Raw genomic sequence first — 21,552 nt, forward strand, 5'->3', positions numbered from 1 at the left:
TCCCTCACCTCTTTCCTGTTGACTTGAATTACTTATTTACTCATTTAGGAATATGGGCTAGGCATAGGTCAGAGCATTTTACAAATATCAATACATTTCACTCTTAAAAAAGTTCCACTAGTTCGTTAATATTATCCTCATGGAGCAGATGAGGAAACTGAGGCTTAGAGAGATTAAATGACATACTAGTAAATGATGGAACCAGGAATCAAGTTCAAATTGGTTGGCCTAAGACCCTGTACTTCTTTCTTCTCACCACTTTCTTCTCACCTGCTGCCCTTTGAGTTTCTCTTTGATGCTCCAGAACAGTGGTGTGTGGGAAGAAGTACTCTAATATTCCGACCCCAGCCCAGATCAGGCACCAGAAATATCCCTTAGCATCTGGAAACTCATGATTGAAACAATTAGTCAGAATGCAAGGAAATGGGTGTTTTTGCCTCGTGTAATTTGGTTTTATGAAGATCACTAAATGCAAACATTCTCCTGTTAATTACTGCCTCAAATTTGGGCTGTAATTGAGAGAACTAGAGCTTGGAGAGTGTAGAAACCACTGGAGTGGCAGGCCTACCCGAGTCAGCATTCCCAGCCGCCTTGCACCCGCTGTGTTAATTTTAGAAACTCTTCCAGCCTGGGTGTATTATTAGCTTTATGTACAGAGGGCCACAGGGCCCTCCATGGCCTCTATGTCACAATTTTTTGTTTTGTTTTTCCCAGGAGATTAAGTAAAAGGAACCATGACCATGTGTATATAGGGGTGTTTGCACACTGGCTGTGTGAAAGGGGATACCTGTGTATGGCACTAATGAGTTGTCAGCAGCTGTTTTTGAATGAGTTCACGAGGCTGAGTGAAGCATGTACACAGCTTGAGAGCAGCATAGAAGCTGAAACCACTCTCGCAGGGCCCACGAGTCATTAGCAGGATGCACTGTGTTCTGTGTAGTGAGTGTGAAGGCTGGGGTGGGTTTTCCCAGGTGGCATAAGGGGAGTGGGGCTGATGAAAGGGTGGTGGGCTGTGGGGCAGGGAAGGAGATAAAGTTGACCTCTTGGCACCAGACTTAGAATGAAAGGCCTTAGCCCAGTGATGCTCTGACTTGAAGTCTCATCTTGAGCCCCTGAAGAATGTGGCTTTCAAAGGAGCGGCCAGAAGCTGTCTTTTGGGAAGCCACACTCCCCGTGGCTCTGTGAGGTGGGACGGCCGTCTCGCCCTCCTTCCCTGAAGCAGGCCCGGCTCTCTTCTTGATTCATAGCACCATTTTTGAGTCTGACAAAGAAAACAATTTGCTGTGAAGTAATTTTTTTTCAAACTCGGACCTCATTAGGCAGGGACACTTTGGTTTTATGGTGGGACTCTCCAAAGACTTGAGCACAGTTTGTCTTTCTGCCTCCCACTTTCTTCCTCCTGGCTTCCCTGCAGTAGAGAATTAAAGATGGCCAAACTGTTATTTCTCTTGGGAGAAGATATGCTATGTCTACCCAACATAATACCTTTATCTGTCATTGTGTAACTGTCTAAATTACTAGCAGAGAGAAAAGCTCTACAGTGCAAGTTTTTTGTTTTAGGGCCAGCCCTGGAGTGGCTGGTTCTTGGCCAGGGCGCCTGGTCGTGCCTCTAGACATAGGGTCTATGCCTACCTGTGCTGTCTTCATGCTCCATAAGGGCCCTTTCTGGGCCAGGTAGGAGACCTGTGAGTTAGTTTTTACCTCCTCATATTGCTTAACCTTTCAGAGGCTTCACCCTGAGGGTCCCTCCTCACCTCCCCCAGGAAGTATTAGCAGTTGCTTTGAGCCCTTGGGAGAAGTGATGCTGTAAGCCCCCACTGGTCTCATTCCATTGCATTGAGTGGTACCTGAAATCCCCCATTAACACTGCCTATCACTGTGCTCTACACCTGAAACTAACACAACATTGTCAATCAACTATACTCTCATAAAAGTTTAAAGAAGTTTTTTATCACAAAAACTTCCAGTTAACTGAAACAATGGATGTACCTTCTACCAAATAATGTTTAAAGGAAACTTTTTAAGAAAAAAATGAGAAAATATTTGTAATATTTTATTGTGATTAATATATTGATTGTGCAGTCCGTGTTTATTTACATGTGTACTTGAACATGAAAAATATCTACTTTGCTAAGTATAAATTATTTGTTGGAAAAAATGAAATTGTTGAAATATATTAAAAAAAAAAAAAACATGCTGCCTGCATTTGAAGATATCACTGACCTTCCCGACCACTGTGTTAGAAGCAAACCTCTAGGGGAGAGAGATGGTCAGAGATTTTCTGACTGTAGGGAATAGACTAAAGGGAGACCTGCCCCCACCCAGCCCCCCGCCAACCCCAGGAGCCAGTGTGGGAGAAGGCCAGATCAGAATTATAGGACTGAGTGTGTAGACCCCACCCCTCATTGCACAGTGGGGAGACTCAGGCCCAGGGTAGGGAGGGCACCGGCCTGATGTCACACAGTGTTAATGACAGAGCTGGGACTGGATCCCACGCCCACAGTCTCCCAGACTCCCGCTGTGTGTCTGGTCCTCCCCTGTTCTCTGGTCACGGTCTGTGGCATGTCTGACTGCCAGCCTGTCTCCAGCCACAGTTGACCATCAGGGAGGATGGAGCAGCCTGGCCTGAGCCTGGGGGTGGTGCGGGGTGAACCACTTCTGCTGCTAAAACAGCCTCTCACCTCTCTCTGGATGTCATTATTTAGTTTGCTTCTCAGCCTCTCACTGGGGTGTAGGGATTGGAGTAGGAGGCTTGTCATCAGGGAGCTCATGGAGAGGCAGGCAGAAAGCATCCCTAAGGATGACATCCCTCTCTCTCTATGCCCGTCACTACATCTTGCCCTGGTACTCATGCACCTATCTCCTGCAGGATTTTGGAATCTCTCAAGACTTCTCTCTCCCACCTTTGCTCTCTCTGAGCTTTCTTTTGGGGTCTGTCATTCATTCCCCCTCTCCTCCTATGACTGACCGGTGTATCTCTGGGCAGATTTTACTGGGACCTGACCATGCTGCTGCTGATGGTAGGAAACCTGATCATCATTCCCGTGGGCATCACCTTCTTCAAGGATGAGAACACCACACCATGGATTGTCTTCAATGTGGTGTCGGACACGTTCTTCCTCATCGACTTGGTCCTCAACTTCCGCACAGGGATCGTGGTGGAGGACAACACAGAGATCATCCTCGACCCGCAGAGGATTAAGATGAAGTACCTCAAGAGCTGGTTCGTGGTGGATTTCATCTCCTCCATCCCTGTGGACTACATCTTCCTCATTGTGGAGACACGTATCGACTCGGAGGTCTACAAGACTGCCCGGGCCCTGCGCATTGTCCGTTTCACCAAGATCCTCAGCCTCCTGCGCCTCTTGCGTCTCTCCCGCCTCATTCGATATATTCACCAGTGGGAAGAGGTGAGTGTTCAGACCCAAACCTCTTCAGGGAAGAGGTACCTCAGGGGAGTGAGGGGCCAACAAATAGTTGGATGTGGGCTGTCGGATTGTGGTAGGCACATCTCCTCCAAGAGGACAAATGTTAGTAATTTCTTGACTTCTTATCATGTGCTAGATACTACACAAGTCACTTTACAGGCAGTATCCCATTTAAGTTTCTAACAAGCATGGAAGGTACCAAAAAGGTACATGTAATTACTCATTTTTCACATGAAGAAATAGAGAAAGATGAAGGGATTTATAGAAGGGATTTATATAATGTCACAGAATTATTAGTTGGTAAACCTGGACTCCATAGCTTGCCTTGTTAATCGCTGCACTTTATTGTGGGGTCTGAAAACTCATAAGCCTGGCAGAATGTATGAAAATGGCCATTTGAAGGACAATAAGGAGTGTGGTGGACTGCAGAAAACTGGAGAACATATCTTCCATCTATATCAGGCACTTCTGCTCACCTCTGGCTACTGCAGCCAAATTGGATGGGCCCTGGGTTTCTAGATCTACAGATCTATTATAAGAAGCAGAAATGGGGATTTTTGTGCAAATTTTGTTGACAGCTATCTTAGATTGGGCTCTTCTGGTGCAGACCCTCAGGTGAGGATTTGTATAAGGTGACTTTTTGTGTGTTGGGGGGGAGAAAGTGTTTCTAGGAAAATCTGGTAAGAGATTGGAGAAGTGGGACAGGGGAAGGAAGGAAAGGAATAGAAAGGAAAGAAGGACGCCAAACAAGGGTGACACCAAGCTAAGTCTCAGGGGACGCTCTGTGACAGGATACAGCACACCTCTAGACCTCAACTTGAAGGCAACAGAAGCAGTGGCAGAGGATGAGAGGGTTGGATGGCATCATCGACTCAATGGACATGAATTTGAGCAAACCTGGGGAGATAGTGAAGGACAGGGAAGCCTGGCATGCTGCAGTCCATGGGGTCACAGAATCAGGCTTGAATTAGTCACTCAACAACAACAGCAGCAGCACACCTGGGAGCTGTCCCAGGCAGGGCAAAGGAGTGGGACATTTTCTATCCCTTCACCAGTCAGTCACTGGTTCAGGGCACTGACAGCCCTCAGCGCTAGCAGGCAAAGTGGTTTCCTGTAGCCAGACCTCTGATAAAGAACTTTGAGTGCTGGCTGTAGGGAATGCAAGCCTGGTGCTTTCCTGGAGACGTGTGAGCACAAACTGTAAAGGGATGCTAGGGGCCCTGGGCAGAGTACTGGCTATAGGAACTAAATAAAAATGGTAAAAGAACTAAGTGGCCAAAACCATTCCGAACAAACCTAACTCATCTGTGGGCTGAATGCAGCCATCTGTGGGAGCAAGAGAGGACTATAGGCTGGCAGCAGCAGGCAGGCCAGGCTGGAGGTACCAGGCTCAGGGTCCAGCATGGGCCCCCACCTGGGGAAGCTTCTGCAGAGGACCATGTCTTGCCATGGCTCACTGCTAGCCTCCTGGTCTTTGGAACCTCTGCGTGATTGGACGGAAGTGCCATGCGCAGGACAGCAAGCCCCACCCCCTGCCCGCTCCCTGCAGCAGCCTGGGCCCTGGGCAGCAGCGCTCATGGCTGATGGTCAGGGCACTGGTAGATTGAGGTCAGAGGTGTCGTGAACACCTGTGCTGCAGAAGTGCCTACACCAGCTTGGCAGAATCCCTTCATGACAGGAATTCTCTTTGGGCTGAAAAGTTTGCATGATTTCTGCTGATAGAAGGAGCAATGGCTTGTCCAAGGTCACACAGCAGACCTCTAGCAGAGCTGGATCAGGTCCAGTTAGTGCTTTTGGCTCCCAGCAGTGTGGTCCATGTCCCTGCAGAGCGTGGTGAAATGCGTGTGGGCTTTGGGGTTAGGATGACACATGTGAGACCTGAATTAAAATCCTGGCTGACTGACAGAGAGGCAACCTTACCCCTGAGCCTCAGTCTCTTATTTGCAAAGTGGGAATAAGTCATACCTTCTCTAGTGGATTGTTGCAAGGATTAAAAGAGATAATGTTTGCAAAACCCTTGGTGTGAAGCCAGGTTCAGAGAACTGTTTAATAGACGCCCCTCCCCACTCAATTTTCTTGTAACCCCCCAGCTTCTACAGGGTGTTTACTCTTCTCAAATACTTTCTGTCCATGGTTTCATTGGTTCCTCACACCTGGGTGACAAGGTCAACAGGGCGGGATTTATTATCCATATTTGTCAGAAAAAACTGAGGGTGAAGGGGTCAGCTGCCCCAGTGGCAGGATTTTGACCCAGGTCTCCCGACTCCGGTTTTCTGCCCTTCCCAAGTTCTCAGGTAGCCCGAAAGGAGGCTGACTGGGTCTGTTACCGCTCCCTCTGTTGGGAGAGACTCCCAGCTCAGACTTGGGAGGCAGGCAGTGGAGGGGAGAAGGGGGTGGGGTGAGTTCTTTGGGACAGTTTGGGTTTGAGGAACTTGGGGGACATGGTGCAGAGAGGGGTTGGCACATGGGTCTGAACTCAGAACTAAGAGGGGACAGTGCCTGTGGGGGGTCAGGGTAGTGGTGGCCAGAGCAGCTCTGAGTGGCTGCAGAGGGAAGATGGAGGTGAACCTCCTGGAATGCCCTGATGGGCTTGTCTCTTGGTTTCTGTCCCAGGTGGAAATTCAGAACCATGTGGGGCCCCTGAGTCCCCAAGAAACCCCAGAAGTTCTGTGTGTCTTGAACTTACCGCTGGTCTGCGGTTTAAAAGCAGAGGAGTCAGGACTTCCCTGGCGATCCAGTAGTTAAAATTCTACACTCCCAGGGCAGAGATGCAGGGGGTGTGGTTCCATCCCTGGTCAGGGAACTAAGATTCCACATGTTGTGGAATATGGGGGGAATAAAGCAGAGGCGCCGCTCTTTCCCTTCTCTGACATCAGTCCATGTCTCCAGGCCCCAGACCCCTGGGGGCGAACCTTGCTTCTCACCATGGCCCTGGGGACCATGTATTCTGGGGAGAGTTGGCTGAGTCGCCAGTGGATGGGCAGGGTGGGCCCGTGGATGGGCCCTAAGCACTCCTTTCACTGTCCCCACCACCCCTCTGGCCTCTTTCCCCTCTGGGCTACCCAAATCTGGCCAGGCAGGCTCTGACCCTGGACAAAGTCCCCAGGTCGAGGCTGGACCTGGACAACGTTACCCGCTCTCATGGGCAGGAAGGGAGATCCTGGGAGGCCAGATGGAAGACTCCCTGCCCCACCCCCCTCCGTCCACACACACACCCTTATCTTGCCGACCAGCTGGGAAGGAAATTACTTTGAGTTGGTGGCTGCCGGGCACACTGTCTAGCCAAGGGCTCCCACTGAACCCCTGGGATTGGATTGGGGTTTCTCAGCTGGCCCCTGATTCAAGATTCTCAGTAGCCTACCCAAGTCCTTTGGCTGGGAGGAAGCAGCAGGGAGGCCCTCTGAGTCTCAGGCTGAACTGAGGAAGGAGGTATTTCACAGAGAAGACTCTGCTCTGTCTCCTCCTCGGACTGTAACTCACATGAATCTCTTCCCTTCTTTGGACTTCATTTTCCCCAACTGTCACATGTGCTCTGATGTTCTCGGAGCCTGGGCCTCAGCCCCTCTCCAACCTGCCTCGGCAAGGATCATGTTAGCTGGTCGTCCTGAGGATATGGTCTTGGCCCTGGGTGGGGGCTGGGGAGTTGGCCTCCTGTGGGGAGGGAAAAGCTGCTGAGAGGCTGGGTTCCCCACCCTCAGCCTTCAGATCCCTCCCCCAGCCCAGCCCAGCCCAGGCCAACCTCCCAGTCCAGAGTTCCGGAATGTTAGTGTAGCCGATCTTAGGAGTCAGGGCAGGTGGAGGGTCTTGGCAGGCGTAGGCGATTGTCTCAGAGGATGCCAGCCTCTGCCTCCATCCTGGGTGATCTAGGTCAGCATCCTCCTCCCAAACTTCTCCCAGCCAAGCCTGTTCCCTCCCTCTGAGGTGTGAGCTTGTTATAGGCATGGAGGCTATTGTTAGAAACCGTGGTTACCCACCTTCAGATGTTCCCCTGCAGGGCCCCGCACCCCAGTGACCCATCCCAGAAGCCTCTTCTTTCCCTCGGCAGCATCTTGGAGTGGTGGGAGGGGCTGGGGACAGAAGGTCAGGCCAGCGCGGCTGTGCAAACCCTGATGAGTTTCTTCTCCTTTTGGGCCTCAATTTTTCTACCTCTCTCAGAATCGGGAGCTCAGGATGACCCAGAAGCATGGTTGTGGGGGGTGGGAGTGGGTCCTCTCTATGGGCCCCAGGAAGGGACCTAGCGTGACGCTCAACTCAGCCACCTCCAGTTGGTACCCAGGAAACACACACACCAACCACTCTCTCCAGCCCTGGACTGCTGTCCTTAATGTGGTCACTTGTTCCATTGACACAGGGAGAAGGTTTTTCCTCTTGCCTAGGAGGAAATGAGTCTCTGGAGGGAACTCAACCAAGAAGAGGCCTTGGCAGAAACTCCAGTTTCTGGTCTTTCCCCAGGACTGAGGAAATCAGCTCTTTGTTTTGAGGGCTGGGGCAAAGATGGAAGGAAAGGAACTACCGTGTGCTGAGTACCTCCTGTGTGCCAGCTGATCCCCGAGGCAGCCCTGGGAGCTGGCATGAGGAAACAGGCTCAGAGCAGAGAAGGCACTTGCCCACTGTGGGAGGTGGTGGGAGACATGTTGCCCTGCCTGTCTGGACCACATGCTGCCCTGTGGTCCAGAAAATGCAGAAGGGGGTAGGAGTAGGAGCATCCCTCGAGTGCCATGCTAGGCTTAGAGAGGGAACTGCCCAGGCCACCTGCCTAGCAAGCCTTGTGGGGCCCTCAAAATGAAGACACTCAACCCCTGGACTCAGAACCAACATCATAAACGGGGGTTTTAATGAGGTATAAAGAGAAAGACAAATATTTGCACAGTGCAGCTGACTTGCAGGTGGCCTGTGACCCCAGCTCACAGTGGGGACACATGAGTGTTTAGCAACCTCTCCCAGCAACGTTCAGCCTTGCTCTCAGGAACCATACCTGGGTGCTGTGGAGTGTTGGGGGAGGGGTGAGTGTCCACTATCTGGGGTCTCCTCCTAGACTGAATGGAAGTGCCCCCCCCCCAACTCTCTGCAGAAAGCTCAGACTTTGCATGCTGGTGCCCCTAGCTTAGTGTGTGAGAGCCATCCACATTGCCCCTCACACCACCAAAACTCTCACTACCCACCGCTACTGGACCTCCTAGCACCTGCACCCTTCAGCCAGTACGAGGCACGCTGCCAGCACCACCACCACCAGTCTCTCTTATGAGGACACGTGAGTCTGTGCCACGTGAAGGAAAAGCACCTTTTTCCTCCTGCAAAGGCAAGTTCCTCGTGTCTGCTCAGCGTGTGCATGCTCAGCTGCTCAGCCGTGCCTGACTCTCTGTGACCCCGTGCACTATAGCCCGCCAGGTTCCTCTGTCCATGGAATTCTCCAGGCAAGAATACTGGAGTGGGTAGCCATCCCTTCTCCAGGGGATCTTCTCAACCCAGGGATCAAACCTGGGTCTCCTGCATTGCAGGCAGATTCTTCACTGTCTGAGCCACCAGAGAAGCCCAGAGTGGGGCCTTTTTCAAATGCCACTGTGTACACTCATAGCACCTCTGACCCCTATCATCCCCACCACTGTCTTCCTCACCTTCACCTTTGTCACTTAAGCACTTCTCAGTTCCTGAGACCCTGCCACTTGTTCTACACACTCATTGCCAAGATCATGATAAAGGCAAGATTATACAGGGGCCTGATCTTGGAAGAAGATTAGTTACAAAGAAAAGAAAAACCAGAATGATAGAAAAAGGAAAGACACATTGCATTAAAATGTGCCAACCTTGATCTGGTCTTTAAGACCCAAAGCAAGACATAGGAAGAAGCCATTATCATAGGCTGTAGAGTCTGGGATGTATTTTAAAATTGGTCCAAGGCTTTCTTCAGTGCAGTATATGGTTCAGGCTATTAGAACAAGATACCACAGGCTGATGGGCTTAGACCACAAATATTTATTTTTCACAGTTCTGGAGGCTGGAAGGATATTAGAATGCTGTCATAGTCAAGTTGTGGTAAGGGGTAAGGGTCCACTTCCTGTGTCCTTAGGTGGCCATATATTGTCTCATATGTCTCTTCTTTAAAAGGCACTAATTCCATTCATGGGGACCCCACCCTTATTCCTGTCATCCTCTTTCTGTGTCCTTAGGTGGCCATATATTGTCTCATATGTCTCTTCTTTAAAAGGCACTAATTCCATTCATGGGGACCCCATCCTTATGACCGAATCATCTCCCAAAGGCTCCACTTCCTAAAATCATCACATTGAGGTGTAGGCCTTCAGTGTATGGATTTTGGAGAGACAAACGTTCAGTTCATATGAGTTGGAAACGAAGGAACTTAATAATAATGATCCTCTCCCCACTCTACCTCCTATGTATTTCTGTATGGCCCAGAGCACTTTCTTAGCCAGTTTAATTTCTTGAACAACCCTGAGAAGTGGGGGCAGATGTATATAGCTTTATTGTAGTTGAGGGGAAGTTGAGGGGTGGTGGGAGGTGAGAACAGATGCTAGCCATCTCTGAGACTAGGTGGCTCCATGTCACTCACCCTCCCCATCCCCCCAGAGTGGGGGAGCTGGTGTCACCCCTGTCAACCAAGACTGTGAAAGGTTAGTGAGTCCAAGGTCATGGAGTACTGAGTTTACCTAAGCATGTACTGAAGAGACATAAGTGGAATATTCCCTCAGAGCTGCAGCTGGGGCGCTGGTCCTCAGGAGCTGCCTGCCCTGCCTGTCTCTGTGCCCACCTCTACTTACACAGAGATGTGTCAGTTCAGCCAGGCAACGGCATGCTGACAGCCCTGGGGCTGCATTATGGGCCCCAGTGGGGCTAGGCTGCTGGGCACACAGCTCTGTCTACAGTATTATACTGTGTGCCAGGCTTCCAAGATGAGACACCTGAGGTCCAGCTTGCAGTGTGGATCTGGCCACATCATTTGGTCACGTTGGGTTTGAATTGTAGGGCTTCCCTGGTGGCTTAGATGGTTAAGAATCTGGTTGCAATGCAGGAGACCTGAGTTCAATCCCCTGACTCAGGAAGATCCGCTGGAGAACGGAATGGCACCCCACTCCAGTATTCTTGCCGGGGAAATCCCATGGACAGAGGAGTCTGGGGGGTTACAGTCCATGGGGTCACAAAGAGTCATACACAACGGAGCAACTAACACTTTCACTTTATTTACAAAATGTAGTTACTGAAAACCACCCTTTCTGCCCTGGACCAATCTAAGAATTTGCAGGTAGCCCTGGGTTCCAATCTGCCTCTTCTGTTGCCACCATGACTGAGGGCAAGTCCTCTTACTTCTCTGAGCCTGGGTGTAAATGGGTTAACAACATCTTCAACAAAGTGGTGTTGTGAATTTGAAAGAGATGATGAATGAGGGACTGGGTGCCTCCCGGCAGGTACAGTGTTACTGTCCCTCTGTCCCAGGGATATAAGGGGTGATGGGACAAGCTCGAGCTGCCATCATTCATGAAACTGTCCAAGGTCTGTTTCGTCTTTTCAGCTGGTACATCCAGAGTCATGCTACTAAGGGGGCCACAGGTGGGCACAATCCAGGGGGTGATGGACAAGACGTATTCATCTTCAGTTTTTCCAGACCAAGACCCAGGCTAAGCCCACATTTCAGAAGGGGAAACTAAGAGGCTTCCCTGGTAGCTCAGTGGTAAAAAATCCACCTGCCAATGCAGTAGACACAGGTTCGATCCCCGGTCTGGAAAGATACCACGTGCTGTGGAGCAGCTAAACCCGTGCACCACAACTCTATGAGTCTGTGCTCTGGAGCCTGGGAGCCACAACTACTGAGCCTGTGTACCGCAGCTACTGAAGCCCACGCGCCTGGAGCCTGTGCTCCGCAACAAGAGAAGCCACTGCAGCAAGAAGCCCGAGTACCACAACCGGAGAATAGCCCCCTGCTCATCACAACGAGAGAAAAAAGCCCACACAGCAAGGAAGACCCACCCCAGCCGAAAATAATAATTTGTTTTTTAAAAAGGAAGTGAAACTAAGGTCTCAAGTATCAGAATATCTTACCACTACAACAGAATATCCTACCAGCCGCAGGGCTGTTGCTAAAAGACCACTAGCCAGGGGTTGAAATATCTAGAGTCTGTTTCTGGAGGTCTCAGATTCCCCCATCTGAAATGGACTTGAACTAGCTCTCTGTGGCATTTGACAAGTCTACAGTTTTTGCCCAAAGCCCCTCTCCAGGAAGGCTGTCTACCTGGGAGTAATATGGAGGGACCAAAACTCCGGGTGGGGGCACCCCCAAAGTCTCCCAGGCCAGAGGCAAGGTCAGAACTTCCAGAAGCTTCCCTCTAGACTTCCTTCCACCTCTGTCCCCTGCTGAAACTGAACCAAGAGGCAGCTCTGGGAGGAGGCGATGGGGCAGGGGTGCTGGAATGTGCCCCTCGGGCCTGCGCAGCCACATTTCAGCCCCTCACTTTGGAGACACAGGAATAGAGATAGACGGGTGGTCATCCACCCGTGGATGGCCTGGGGCCCCTCTGGGGGCTGAGGTGGGCTGGGGTTGAGGCTGACATGGGCTGGGGTTGAGGCTGCTGTATTTTATTAAACTGTACAGGAGAGCATTACTTCTCATACATATTAACTCATCAGAAGGATTAATTATTAACAACTTATCAATTAATAATGGTTTGCAATTTATTGAATACTTCCATACCTAGTACTAAGCACTTTATATGTATAATTTAATCTTTTTGACAACCCACTCAAAGTAAGAAGTTATATTGCATTTTCCAAATGAGGCAAAAAGGATCAGAGAGGTTCAGGGACTTTCTCAAGGTCACACAGCTAGGAAGTGGGCAGGAGTGGGGTCTGGGATCAGGGACTGTGGGAACTTGGAGCCTGTGTGTCGATACCGCTCCCCCTCAGTTCCATGACTGCCTTAGGCAGAGCCCGCTTTCCCTGGGGTCTACTGAGAGACTAGTGATGGATTTAGGGAAACACCGTTTGCCTGGCCTGACCACACACGGTGGTCCCCTGAGAAGCCTCCGGTGGAGGGCTCTTCTGCGTGTTGTCCTCACAGCCCATGAAAGCTGAGGAAGCAGCTTCTCTGCCCACTTTGGGCCTCATGGACCCCGCAGGCTCTCCCTTCATGTGTCTGGCCTGGGCAGCTGGACGCCCCATGGGAGGTGCTCCGCAGCCACGCAGATCCCAGATGGCATCCCTCTGGGGCCCCACTGCCTGCAGGCTGCTTCTCCCAGCACCTGGCCTGACGCCTTCTCTCCTCGCCATGGCCGGGGCATGCACCAAGCTGGGCACACCACCCCATGCGTGCAGAGCAGCGGGGGGCTGCAAGCAACTGCGGGATCTGCAGGGTCCAGGAGCAGGCCAGACCCCCGCCCCCGCCCACTGGGCCACTGTCTCCCTCTGCCCGCAGATCTTTCACATGACCTACGACCTGGCGAGTGCCGTGGTGCGTATCGTCAACCTCATTGGCATGATGCTCCTGCTCTGCCACTGGGATGGCTGTCTGCAGTTCCTGGTGCCCATGCTGCAGGACTTCCCCGACGACTGCTGGGTGTCCATCAACAACATGGTGGTGAGCTCCCGGCCCGGCTGTGGGGGGAGAGGGACCAAGGAGGGTGCCCCTGGCCAGAGCAGGTCCCCGGTGTGGAGCCCTTGAGTCCCAGCATGTAGGACCTTCCACCGGGTGCTGGTTAGGGCAGCGCCCCCGCCCACTGCTGCTGCTTCTGCCACCTTACAGCTTCCACCGAGCCTCCACCCAGCTTCCCCAGGGCCCTGACTGCACCAGGGAGACTACGGCCAGACCGCCCTCAGATTATACCAGGTGCGAGAAGGCCGGGCTGGTGGCTCCTGCCCTCTTACACGTCTGTTCCCAGGGTCAGAACACCCTTTAAAAGCCTCCCAGATCCCACGTGGCTGCCACTTTCTGCTCTAGCAGCAGCCCAGGGCTGTCTTTCTGCCCCCTTGCCCTTTCTCACCCCCTTCCATTCCCTGCCCCACAGACACACACTCTGGTCACGCGTGGGGTCCTGAGCAGAGAAGGCAGGTTAGATGGAGCCTGATCTCCTCCCTCCCCCTCCAACCCTGTGGGTGGCTGAGAGGAGCCATGGGGCAGGGTCCCACAGCCTCCCAGGGACAGGGTGAGCTCCAGGCAGGGTGGAGGAGCCCCGGGACCCGTGAGCCTTTCTCTGGCTCTGGGAACCCTTGCTTCCTCCTCTCAATCCCAGTTAGTTTGGTTTGGTCTCTAGGGACCCCAGGGGTGGGAAAACTGGCTTTGAAAGAGGTGAAAGAGACCCTGAGGCATCTTTCAGCATCAAACAGGCCTTTACAAAACAGCCTTTTGATGAGCTAAGTGTAAATGAATTGGCCATATGGATCGAATTTCCGGGTTCCCAGAGGCTCAGCAGTAAGGCCGGAAGCCCTGGTTGGAGGCAACTGGGGGCTGCCCCCCCAACCCTGTCCCCCAGGCTGGAAGCCCAGGGCCCCTCCACCCCTGAAGATCAGCCCTGCAGACCTCTACCCTTGCCTGAACTGAGAACCCCAAGACTAGCTCAGCTCTGTCCAGGATGGTCCAAGTGACCTTGAACTTGGCAGTTCCTGTGCCTTCCTCCAGGTGCTGGGAGCAATCTTGGTGACCTCAGAAGTGCTTAGGGCTCTGGGCAAGAGTTTGGGGGTCATGCATGAGGGTTGATTTCCACATCAGTGCTAATGCACCCGCCTTGTGGGCAGAGAGAACTGGGGAGGTGGGGTGTCACCACCCGGTAGCCCCCTCATTTGGGGCAGTTTGCTCTGTGTGTGGGTGACAGGCCCACACATGCACCAAATTTAGGAGGTGGCCTTTCCGAGCCCAGTGTTCCCACACTGAGCCTTCCTTGAGACACCGACTGGCTTTGCAGACAAAAATAGCCAGGAGCCTCGCTCCCTTTCTCCATCCTCCCGCCCCCAGCCTTGTGTGGGTTTCAGACCATCCACCTTTGGGGTGGGGGAGGGTAACAAGTGACTGCAGCCCTGGCTGGATGCAAGCTGGGTTCACATAGGAGGCCCCTTAGCTAGGCAGCTCTGTAACTTTGCTCACCCAAAATGAGGACAGCGGTTTTGGCTCAGTCTGCCCAAGCTTGTCCCCCTAGGGGAAGCATATCTGGTTTTATAATTGAGGTCAGTGGGGAAATGGGCTTCACTTGGCAGTAGCTTGGTGGGGGGGATGGAGCTGCTTCAGCAAGTGCAGGACAGCGGGGTGGCCCAGCCTGGAGTCCTGACTACTAGGGAGACTCCAGGCTGCCCCAGGGGCTGAGACGTCAGGCCGGGGCTAGGCTCAGCCCATCGCTTTGCTGGGACTTCCGGTCTGAGCCCTGCCCTCCCTACCTTGCCAGAGAATGGCCTAAGTGAGGGATTCTCTTGGTCACCCTGGGCTGCCAGTGTGCGCCTCCTCGCCCCGCAACCAAGGTTTTCCGCTGACAACAAGGTTGGGAGCCTGGGCCTCCGCCTCTGGGAGTGAGGCTGGGGGGAGGGGTGTGGCTTTTCTAGGCGCTGGAGAGAAGGGCCTGCGTCTCCTTGGCCTACCCCTTTCCCCATCTGCCCACCTGTGCCTCTGTCTACAGAACAACTCCTGGGGGAAGCAGTACTCCTACGCCCTCTTCAAGGCCATGAGCCACATGCTGTGCATCGGGTATGGCCGGCAGGCCCCGGTGGGCATGTCGGACGTCTGGCTCACCATGCTCAGCATGATTGTGGGTGCCACCTGCTACGCCATGTTCATCGGCCATGCCACCGCCCTCATCCAGTCCCTGGACTCCTCCCGGCGCCAGTACCAGGAGAAGGTAGGGCGGGACGCCGGGGTCCACCCTGGGCTCTCTTAGGAGAACCTGCCCGTCGCTCCTTCCCACGGGGAGCACAGGCTGATGGCCACGGGGCTTCCAGGGGTCCAGCCCCCTCTGATGGAGGCTCCCTGGGTGGGCGACAGAGGGGGGACTCCTCTTAGGTGACACTCAGCTCCCAGCCTTAGAACGCCTCTAAATATCTTTTATCTGTACCCCCCTTCCTCCTGCTGTAATTGGGGGCCTGTGTCTCTGGACTGAGGGCCTGTTTCCTTCCTGGCCCCCTGCCCCGTGTCTGCAGGCCCCTCAGGCCTCCTCCTCTCAGGGCCCTCCCACTAGCGCTGACACCTGCTCCCTCTCTCCCTTCTTAGAAATGTCTGTCCATCCACCATCATTCGGCTTCGGCTGCTATCTTTTCTGCTCTCTGCCTCTTTCTCATGGACAAATTCCTAAAACCAACCAACGCCCCATCCAACCAACTTGCATCGTTTGTGGCTGCTAAATCTGCCCTTCTCTCAGCCTACTGAGTCTGAGGTCACCTCTGCCCTCTGTCGCTAAAGCCAGTGGGTCCTGTGGGTTCCTTGTCTTGCTTGGCCTCTGACAGTTATGACTCCCTGCTGGGCTTCGTACTTGTTTGCGCGACCACATGCTCTCTGCTCTTTTCCCCACTGTCCCTGGCTGGCTCATCTTCTCAGTCATCCCACGTTGGGCCCCTGGTGGCGTGGGCCCAAATCTCTGCTTCTCTCTCTTCCGTTTTCTTAGGGGCTGCTGTCTTCCCACCTCAGCCCCACCCCCACCCCATGCTCTGTATCCATCTCACTGCAGTGGGACCCAAATAGTATAATCAGCCCCCACCTCCTTAAGCCCCACACTACTTGATGCCTCTTTGGACCTCACCCTCATCGTGTCCAAAATGAGAAGAGTCTCCAGCCTTGTCCACTCCAACCTCCCCTCTTGCCTGTCTTCTTAGTGGATACAGTGGTGCAGACGCCCAGGCCAGAAACCGGGAGCCATCTTTGGTGCCTGGTAGTGGCTGCCCATTCATCATCTCCTCCTTCATCCCAGCTGGCTCCTTCACCCCTCTCCTTCATCCCAGCTGGCCCCTGCCTGGGTCACGGCACCTGGAAGAACCTTAGGGAATGTCACCTCCCTCTTGTCATCGCTCTGAAGCAGCGCTGTGTCCCCACCTCTTTGGAACGCTAGTACATCCTATTTCTGATGGTTCCTGGGGCACAGGGATGTCCCTTCCGTCCCCCGGTGGGGAACATCTGTTTCTTGCCTAATTGTGCCTCCTGTCCCAGCCATGCACCTGAGGATCCCTACTCTCCACCCACAATCCAGGGATGGCACAATCCAGGAGCGGCGCCCACCCATCACCCCTGGGGGCGGGGGGCAGGGGCGTTTCTTAGTTGGTTAAGTCCTGGGCACTTAAGTTCACAAATCTCTTGTCCCCAAACCTTTACTTAACATTCCTTCTCTACCCAGCCCCTCCCTCCGGCTGGTAGGCCCAGCTGGAGTTGATCTTTAACCAAAGACAGCCTCACCGGAGGCCATGGTTGGATACATGCCCCGTCTGATGCGTCAGGCATTCTGCCTCCAGTCTCCAATCCCTCCAAACCTCTAATGCAGCCCATTCTGCTGCCTCTGCCAGTTTGTTACAACTGCTGGGAAACAGCTCCTTCTAGAGTCTGTGAGCGAGGCCGCTCTGGTCCCCAGTGTGACACAGAAGAGACCGACCTTTAGAGGAATCATTGTGTTGAACATGGTGAAGACTGGATGCTCTAGTGCCCCTCCTCCACCCCAAGTGGCTGGGAGTCAGGGCCACACCCAGGCGGAGGCCCTCACTCTCAAAGGTCAGCCAAAAAGGCCCGCGGGAGCCATGCTGGCTCTGGCCACCAGCAGGCGAGACAGCGTGGTGCCAGCTGGGGCGGTCGGACCGGCTGGCCGGGAGGTGACACCCTCTCTCTCCTGGCGCTCAGTACAAGCAGGTGGAGCAGTACATGTCCTTCCACAAGCTCCCGCCTGACACCCGGCAGCGCATCCATGACTACTACGAGCACCGCTACCAGGGCAAGATGTTCGACGAGGAGAGCATCCTGGGCGAGCTGAGCGAGCCACTGCGGGAGGTGAGCTTGGTGGCCTGGGAGGGGAGCCAGGCCTTCCTGCCGGGCGGTTCCCCTCACCTCCGCCTGCCTTTCTCAATTCACCCGATCTTGGGAGCAGGAGATCATCAACTTTAACTGCAGAAAGCTGGTGGCCTCCATGCCGCTGTTTGCCAACGCGGATCCCAACTTTGTGACCTCCATGCTGACCAAGCTGCGCTTCGAGGTCTTCCAGCCTGGGGACTACATCATTCGGGAAGGCACCATTGGCAAGAAGATGTACTTCATTCAGCACGGGGTGGTCAGCGTGCTCACCAAGGGCAACAAGGAGACCAAGCTGGCGGATGGCTCTTATTTTGGAGGTGAGGCAGCTAAGGGGTCTTGGGGGGGCAGGGGGATGGGTTGGGGAGTCACTGAGGATAACATCACAGACCCTCAGGCCACTGCCCGGGAGTGGGTGTCTGTGAGCCTAGCGCATGCTCAGTCCTAGCCGACTCTTCTCGACCCCACGGACTGTAGCCCGCCAGGCTCCTCTGTCCATGGGATTTCCCAGGCAAGGAAACTGAAGTGGGTTGCCCTTTCCTCCTACAGGGGTGGTTCCAGAGATGGGAAAGTTAGTCTGGTACCCATTTGGTTGCAGGCTGGCATCCGAAGGTGTCACAGCCTGGGGATGGGGCCTTGTGAGCCTGTCAAGCTTCTGTCCCAGACAGCAGGGCCCTAGGTCGAGGTGGGATGGGGTGGGGGTGGGGTTCTCTGGAATCTGCTGGGAGCCCCCGACTCCTGATATCCTGGCAGAAATCTGCCTGCTGACGCGGGGCCGGCGCACAGCCAGCGTGAGGGCTGACACCTACTGCCGCCTCTACTCGCTGAGCGTGGACAACTTCAATGAGGTGCTGGAGGAGTACCCCATGATGCGGCGGGCCTTCGAGACGGTGGCGCTGGACCGCCTGGACCGCATCGGTGAGCGGCCTGCAGGGAGGGAGGTGGCAGGGTCGGGGAAGGGGCTTCTGTCTGCTCCCACCCCAGCCTAAGCGCCTGATCTTGTTCGGTGGTCCAGGCAAGAAAAACTCCATCCTCCTCCACAAAGTCCAGCACGACCTCAACTCAGGCGTCTTCAACTACCAGGAGAACGAGATCATCCAGCAGATCGTGCAGCACGACAGGGAGATGGCGCACTGCGCGCACCGCGTCCAGGCCGCCGCCTCCGCCACGCCGACCCCCACACCGGTCATCTGGACCCCGCTGATCCAGGCGCCGCTGCAGGCCGCTGCGGCCACCACTTCGGTGGCCATCGCCCTCACCCACCACCCGCGCCTGCCGGCTGCCATCTTCCGGCCTCCCCCGGGGCCCGGGCTCGGCGGCCTCGGGGCCGGGCAGACGCCCCGGCACCTGAAGCGGCTTCAGTCTCTGATCCCATCGGCGCTGGGCTCCGCCTCGCCCGCCAGCAGCCCATCCCAGGTGGACACGCCGTCTTCCTCCTCCTTTCACATCCAACAACTGGCTGGATTCTCCGCGCCGGCCGGTCTGAGCCCGCTCCTCCCCTCGTCCAGCTCCTCCCCGCCGCCAGGGGTCGGCGGCTCCTCCCCGGCGCCCACGCCTTCCACCGCCGCGGCCGCCGCCACCGCAGGGTTCGGCCACTTCCACAAGGCGCTGGGGGGCTCCCTGTCCTCGTCCGACTCGCCCCTGCTCACCCCGCTGCAGCCGGGCGCCCGCTCCCCGCAGGCCAGCCAGCCGCCGCCCCCGCTGCCGGGGGCCCGGGGAGGCCTGGGACTCGCGGAGCCCTTCCTGCCGCCCCCGCCCTCGGCCAGGTCCCCGTCGTCCAGCCCCGGGCAGCTGGGCCAGCCTCCCGGGGAGCTGTCCCCCGGGCTGGCCGCCGGCCCGCCGGGTACGCCAGAGACACCCCCGCGGCAGCCTGAGCGGCTGTCCTTGGCGGCAGGGGCCTCAGGGGGGGCTTCTCCTGTCGCCTTCACCCCCCGAGGGGGGCCCAGCCCTCCTGGCCACAGCCCGGGCCCTCCAAGAACTTTCCCAAGTGCCCCGCCCCGGGCCTCCGGCTCCCACGGCTCCCTGCTCCTGCCCCCTGCATCCAGCCCCCCGCCGCCCCAGGTCCCCCAGCGCCGGGGCACGCCACCCCTCACCCCCGGCCGCCTGACCCAGGACCTCAAGCTCATCTCAGCCTCTCAGCCGGCCCTCCCCCAGGACGGGGCGCAGACTCTCCGCAGAGCCTCCCCGCACTCCTCTGGGGAGTCGGTGGCAGCCTTCCCGCTCTTTCCCAGAGGTGGGGGCGGCAGCGGGGGCAGCGGGGGCCTCGGTCTCCCCGGGAGGCCCTATGGTGCCGTCCCTGGCCAGCACGTCACTCTGCCTCGGAAGACATCCTCAGGTTCTTTGCCACCCCCTCTTTCTTTATTTGGGGCAAGAGCCACCTCTTCTGGGGGGCCCCCTCTGACTGCTGCTCCCCAGAGGGAACCTGGGGCCAGGTCTGAGCCGGTGCGCTCCAAACTGCCGTCCAATCTATGAGCTGCGTCCCCTCCCTTCTCCTCTCTTTTTTTTCTTTTTCTCCCTTCTTTCTTCCTTCAGGTTTAACTGTGATTAGGAGATATACCAATAACAATAATAATTATCATTAAAAAAAACCCACACCAGAAAAACAAAAGACAGCAGAAAATAACCAGGTATTCTTAGAGCTATAGATTTTTGGTCACTTGCTTTTATAGACTATTTTAATACTCAGCACTAGAGGGAGGGAGGGGGGAGGGGAGCAGGCAGGGCCCAAGTGCAAAAGCCAGAGGAAGGCAGGTGGGGTCTCTGGGGCTTGGCAGGGGTGGGGATGACCCATGTTTGGGGTTCCTAGCGCAGACGCGTCATTGTATTCATTGTAGGGCAATAGCCACCACTAGGCCCTTAGCTGTGAACCTGGAGCCCCACTCTGCTGGGAGTCATCTCCGTTCCTCCAGGAAGGGCTGCCCATGAGTTTGTTCCTAGGGAGTCTCAGTTGCCTGAGTCCTGGGGACAAATGGGCCAGGGTCCTGAGAGTCTTGCATTTTTTTCTACTGCAAATTTAGCAAGATGTATATGTATATGTATGTAAGATGTGTATATGTATAGCTATGTAGCGCTCTGTAGAGCCATGTAGATAGCCACTCACACATGTGCACATGTGTGTGCAATCTAGTTTAACCCCATGTTGCCAGGACACCCAGGTCACCCTCCATCCAGTAACCTGCCTTGGCCCGCAGGCTGGGCACCACAGGGCCTGGGGGAAGTATCTTCTCCAGTCCTCAGGGAAGAAGACCCCAGGGCCTCTTGGCAGGTCTCCTCTTTCCCCATCTCTGGTCTCAAATCCAGCCCCAGCCCGACCTCCCCCCATGGAAGCAGAAGACTCCAGGCTGTGCCTCTCCTACGCTGTAGGGCCTCAAGCACATCCCATCACCTCTGCGGCCCTCAGTTTTCCCATCTGTAGAATGGGAGGGGAGGGAAGCTTCTATTTATTGAGTCTGCTCTGTGCCAAGCACTGGTTTAGCACTTTACACACATTAACTTCTTCAATTTTACAAATTGAAGGAGGTTTAGCTACTTTGATTCTTCCCATTTCACAGACGAGGAAACCAAGTATTAGTCATTGTTCCAGAATTGCATAATTACAAGCGGCAGAGCTGGGACTGATCTGAGATTGTAATCCAGGCCTACCTTAGGCTAAAGCTGATGTTCCTTTCATTGGAAAATTGTGTTGAGAGGAGCTGAATTTGACACCCATTCAGGATATAGAGGGAAGAAACCACATTTTGGAGGTAATCAGACCTGAATTTCAATCCCAGACCTGCCATTTCTTAGCTGTGTGACTTGGAACAACTTATCTGAGCTTCTGTTACCCGTCTGTAAAATGGAACACTCGTGGTACCACCTCACAAGGACCTATGAGGACCAGATGAGAAGTGTAGTACATGTGACATGCCCAGCCCAGCACCTGGCACATCCCATAGTAGGTGCTCAATAAATCATGTTTCTTCTGCCCCCTCATGTGCCCAGCACCTTGCCCCAGTGAGCTATGGTGCGATCCCAAGGAGCTTTGGCTGCTGTCTCCAGGACTTACAATCTTAGGACACAGGAGGTAGCTAGAACTTTCTAAGGGTCTAGGAAGGTATGTGGCCAGTGGTGGGCTTGACCAGGCCTCCAGGTGTGGGAAGATTAGAGGGAGGGAAGGAG

The 21,552-nt window shown here is 54.6% G+C and overlaps 1 protein-coding gene across 1 annotated transcript in view; it reads left to right on the forward strand.

The window, feature by feature from the left end:
* HCN4 (hyperpolarization activated cyclic nucleotide gated potassium channel 4) overlaps positions 1-19,981 on the forward strand; it is a 41,868-nt gene extending 21,887 nt beyond the window's left edge. The window contains exons 2-8 of the mRNA XM_061158506.1: positions 2,987-3,410; positions 12,850-13,011; positions 15,035-15,253; positions 17,230-17,376; positions 17,474-17,714; positions 18,148-18,312; positions 18,410-19,981. Of these exons, the coding sequence (XP_061014489.1) occupies positions 2,987-3,410; positions 12,850-13,011; positions 15,035-15,253; positions 17,230-17,376; positions 17,474-17,714; positions 18,148-18,312; positions 18,410-19,866 (2,815 nt within the window). The 3' untranslated portion in view covers positions 19,867-19,981. The remainder of the gene's footprint in view (positions 1-2,986; positions 3,411-12,849; positions 13,012-15,034; positions 15,254-17,229; positions 17,377-17,473; positions 17,715-18,147; positions 18,313-18,409) is intronic.
* The last annotated feature ends 1,571 nt before the right edge of the window (positions 19,982-21,552 follow it).

Source organism: Dama dama, chromosome 12 (genome assembly GCF_033118175.1).
Source record: "Dama dama isolate Ldn47 chromosome 12, ASM3311817v1, whole genome shotgun sequence".
NCBI lineage: Eukaryota > Metazoa > Chordata > Mammalia > Artiodactyla > Cervidae > Dama > Dama dama.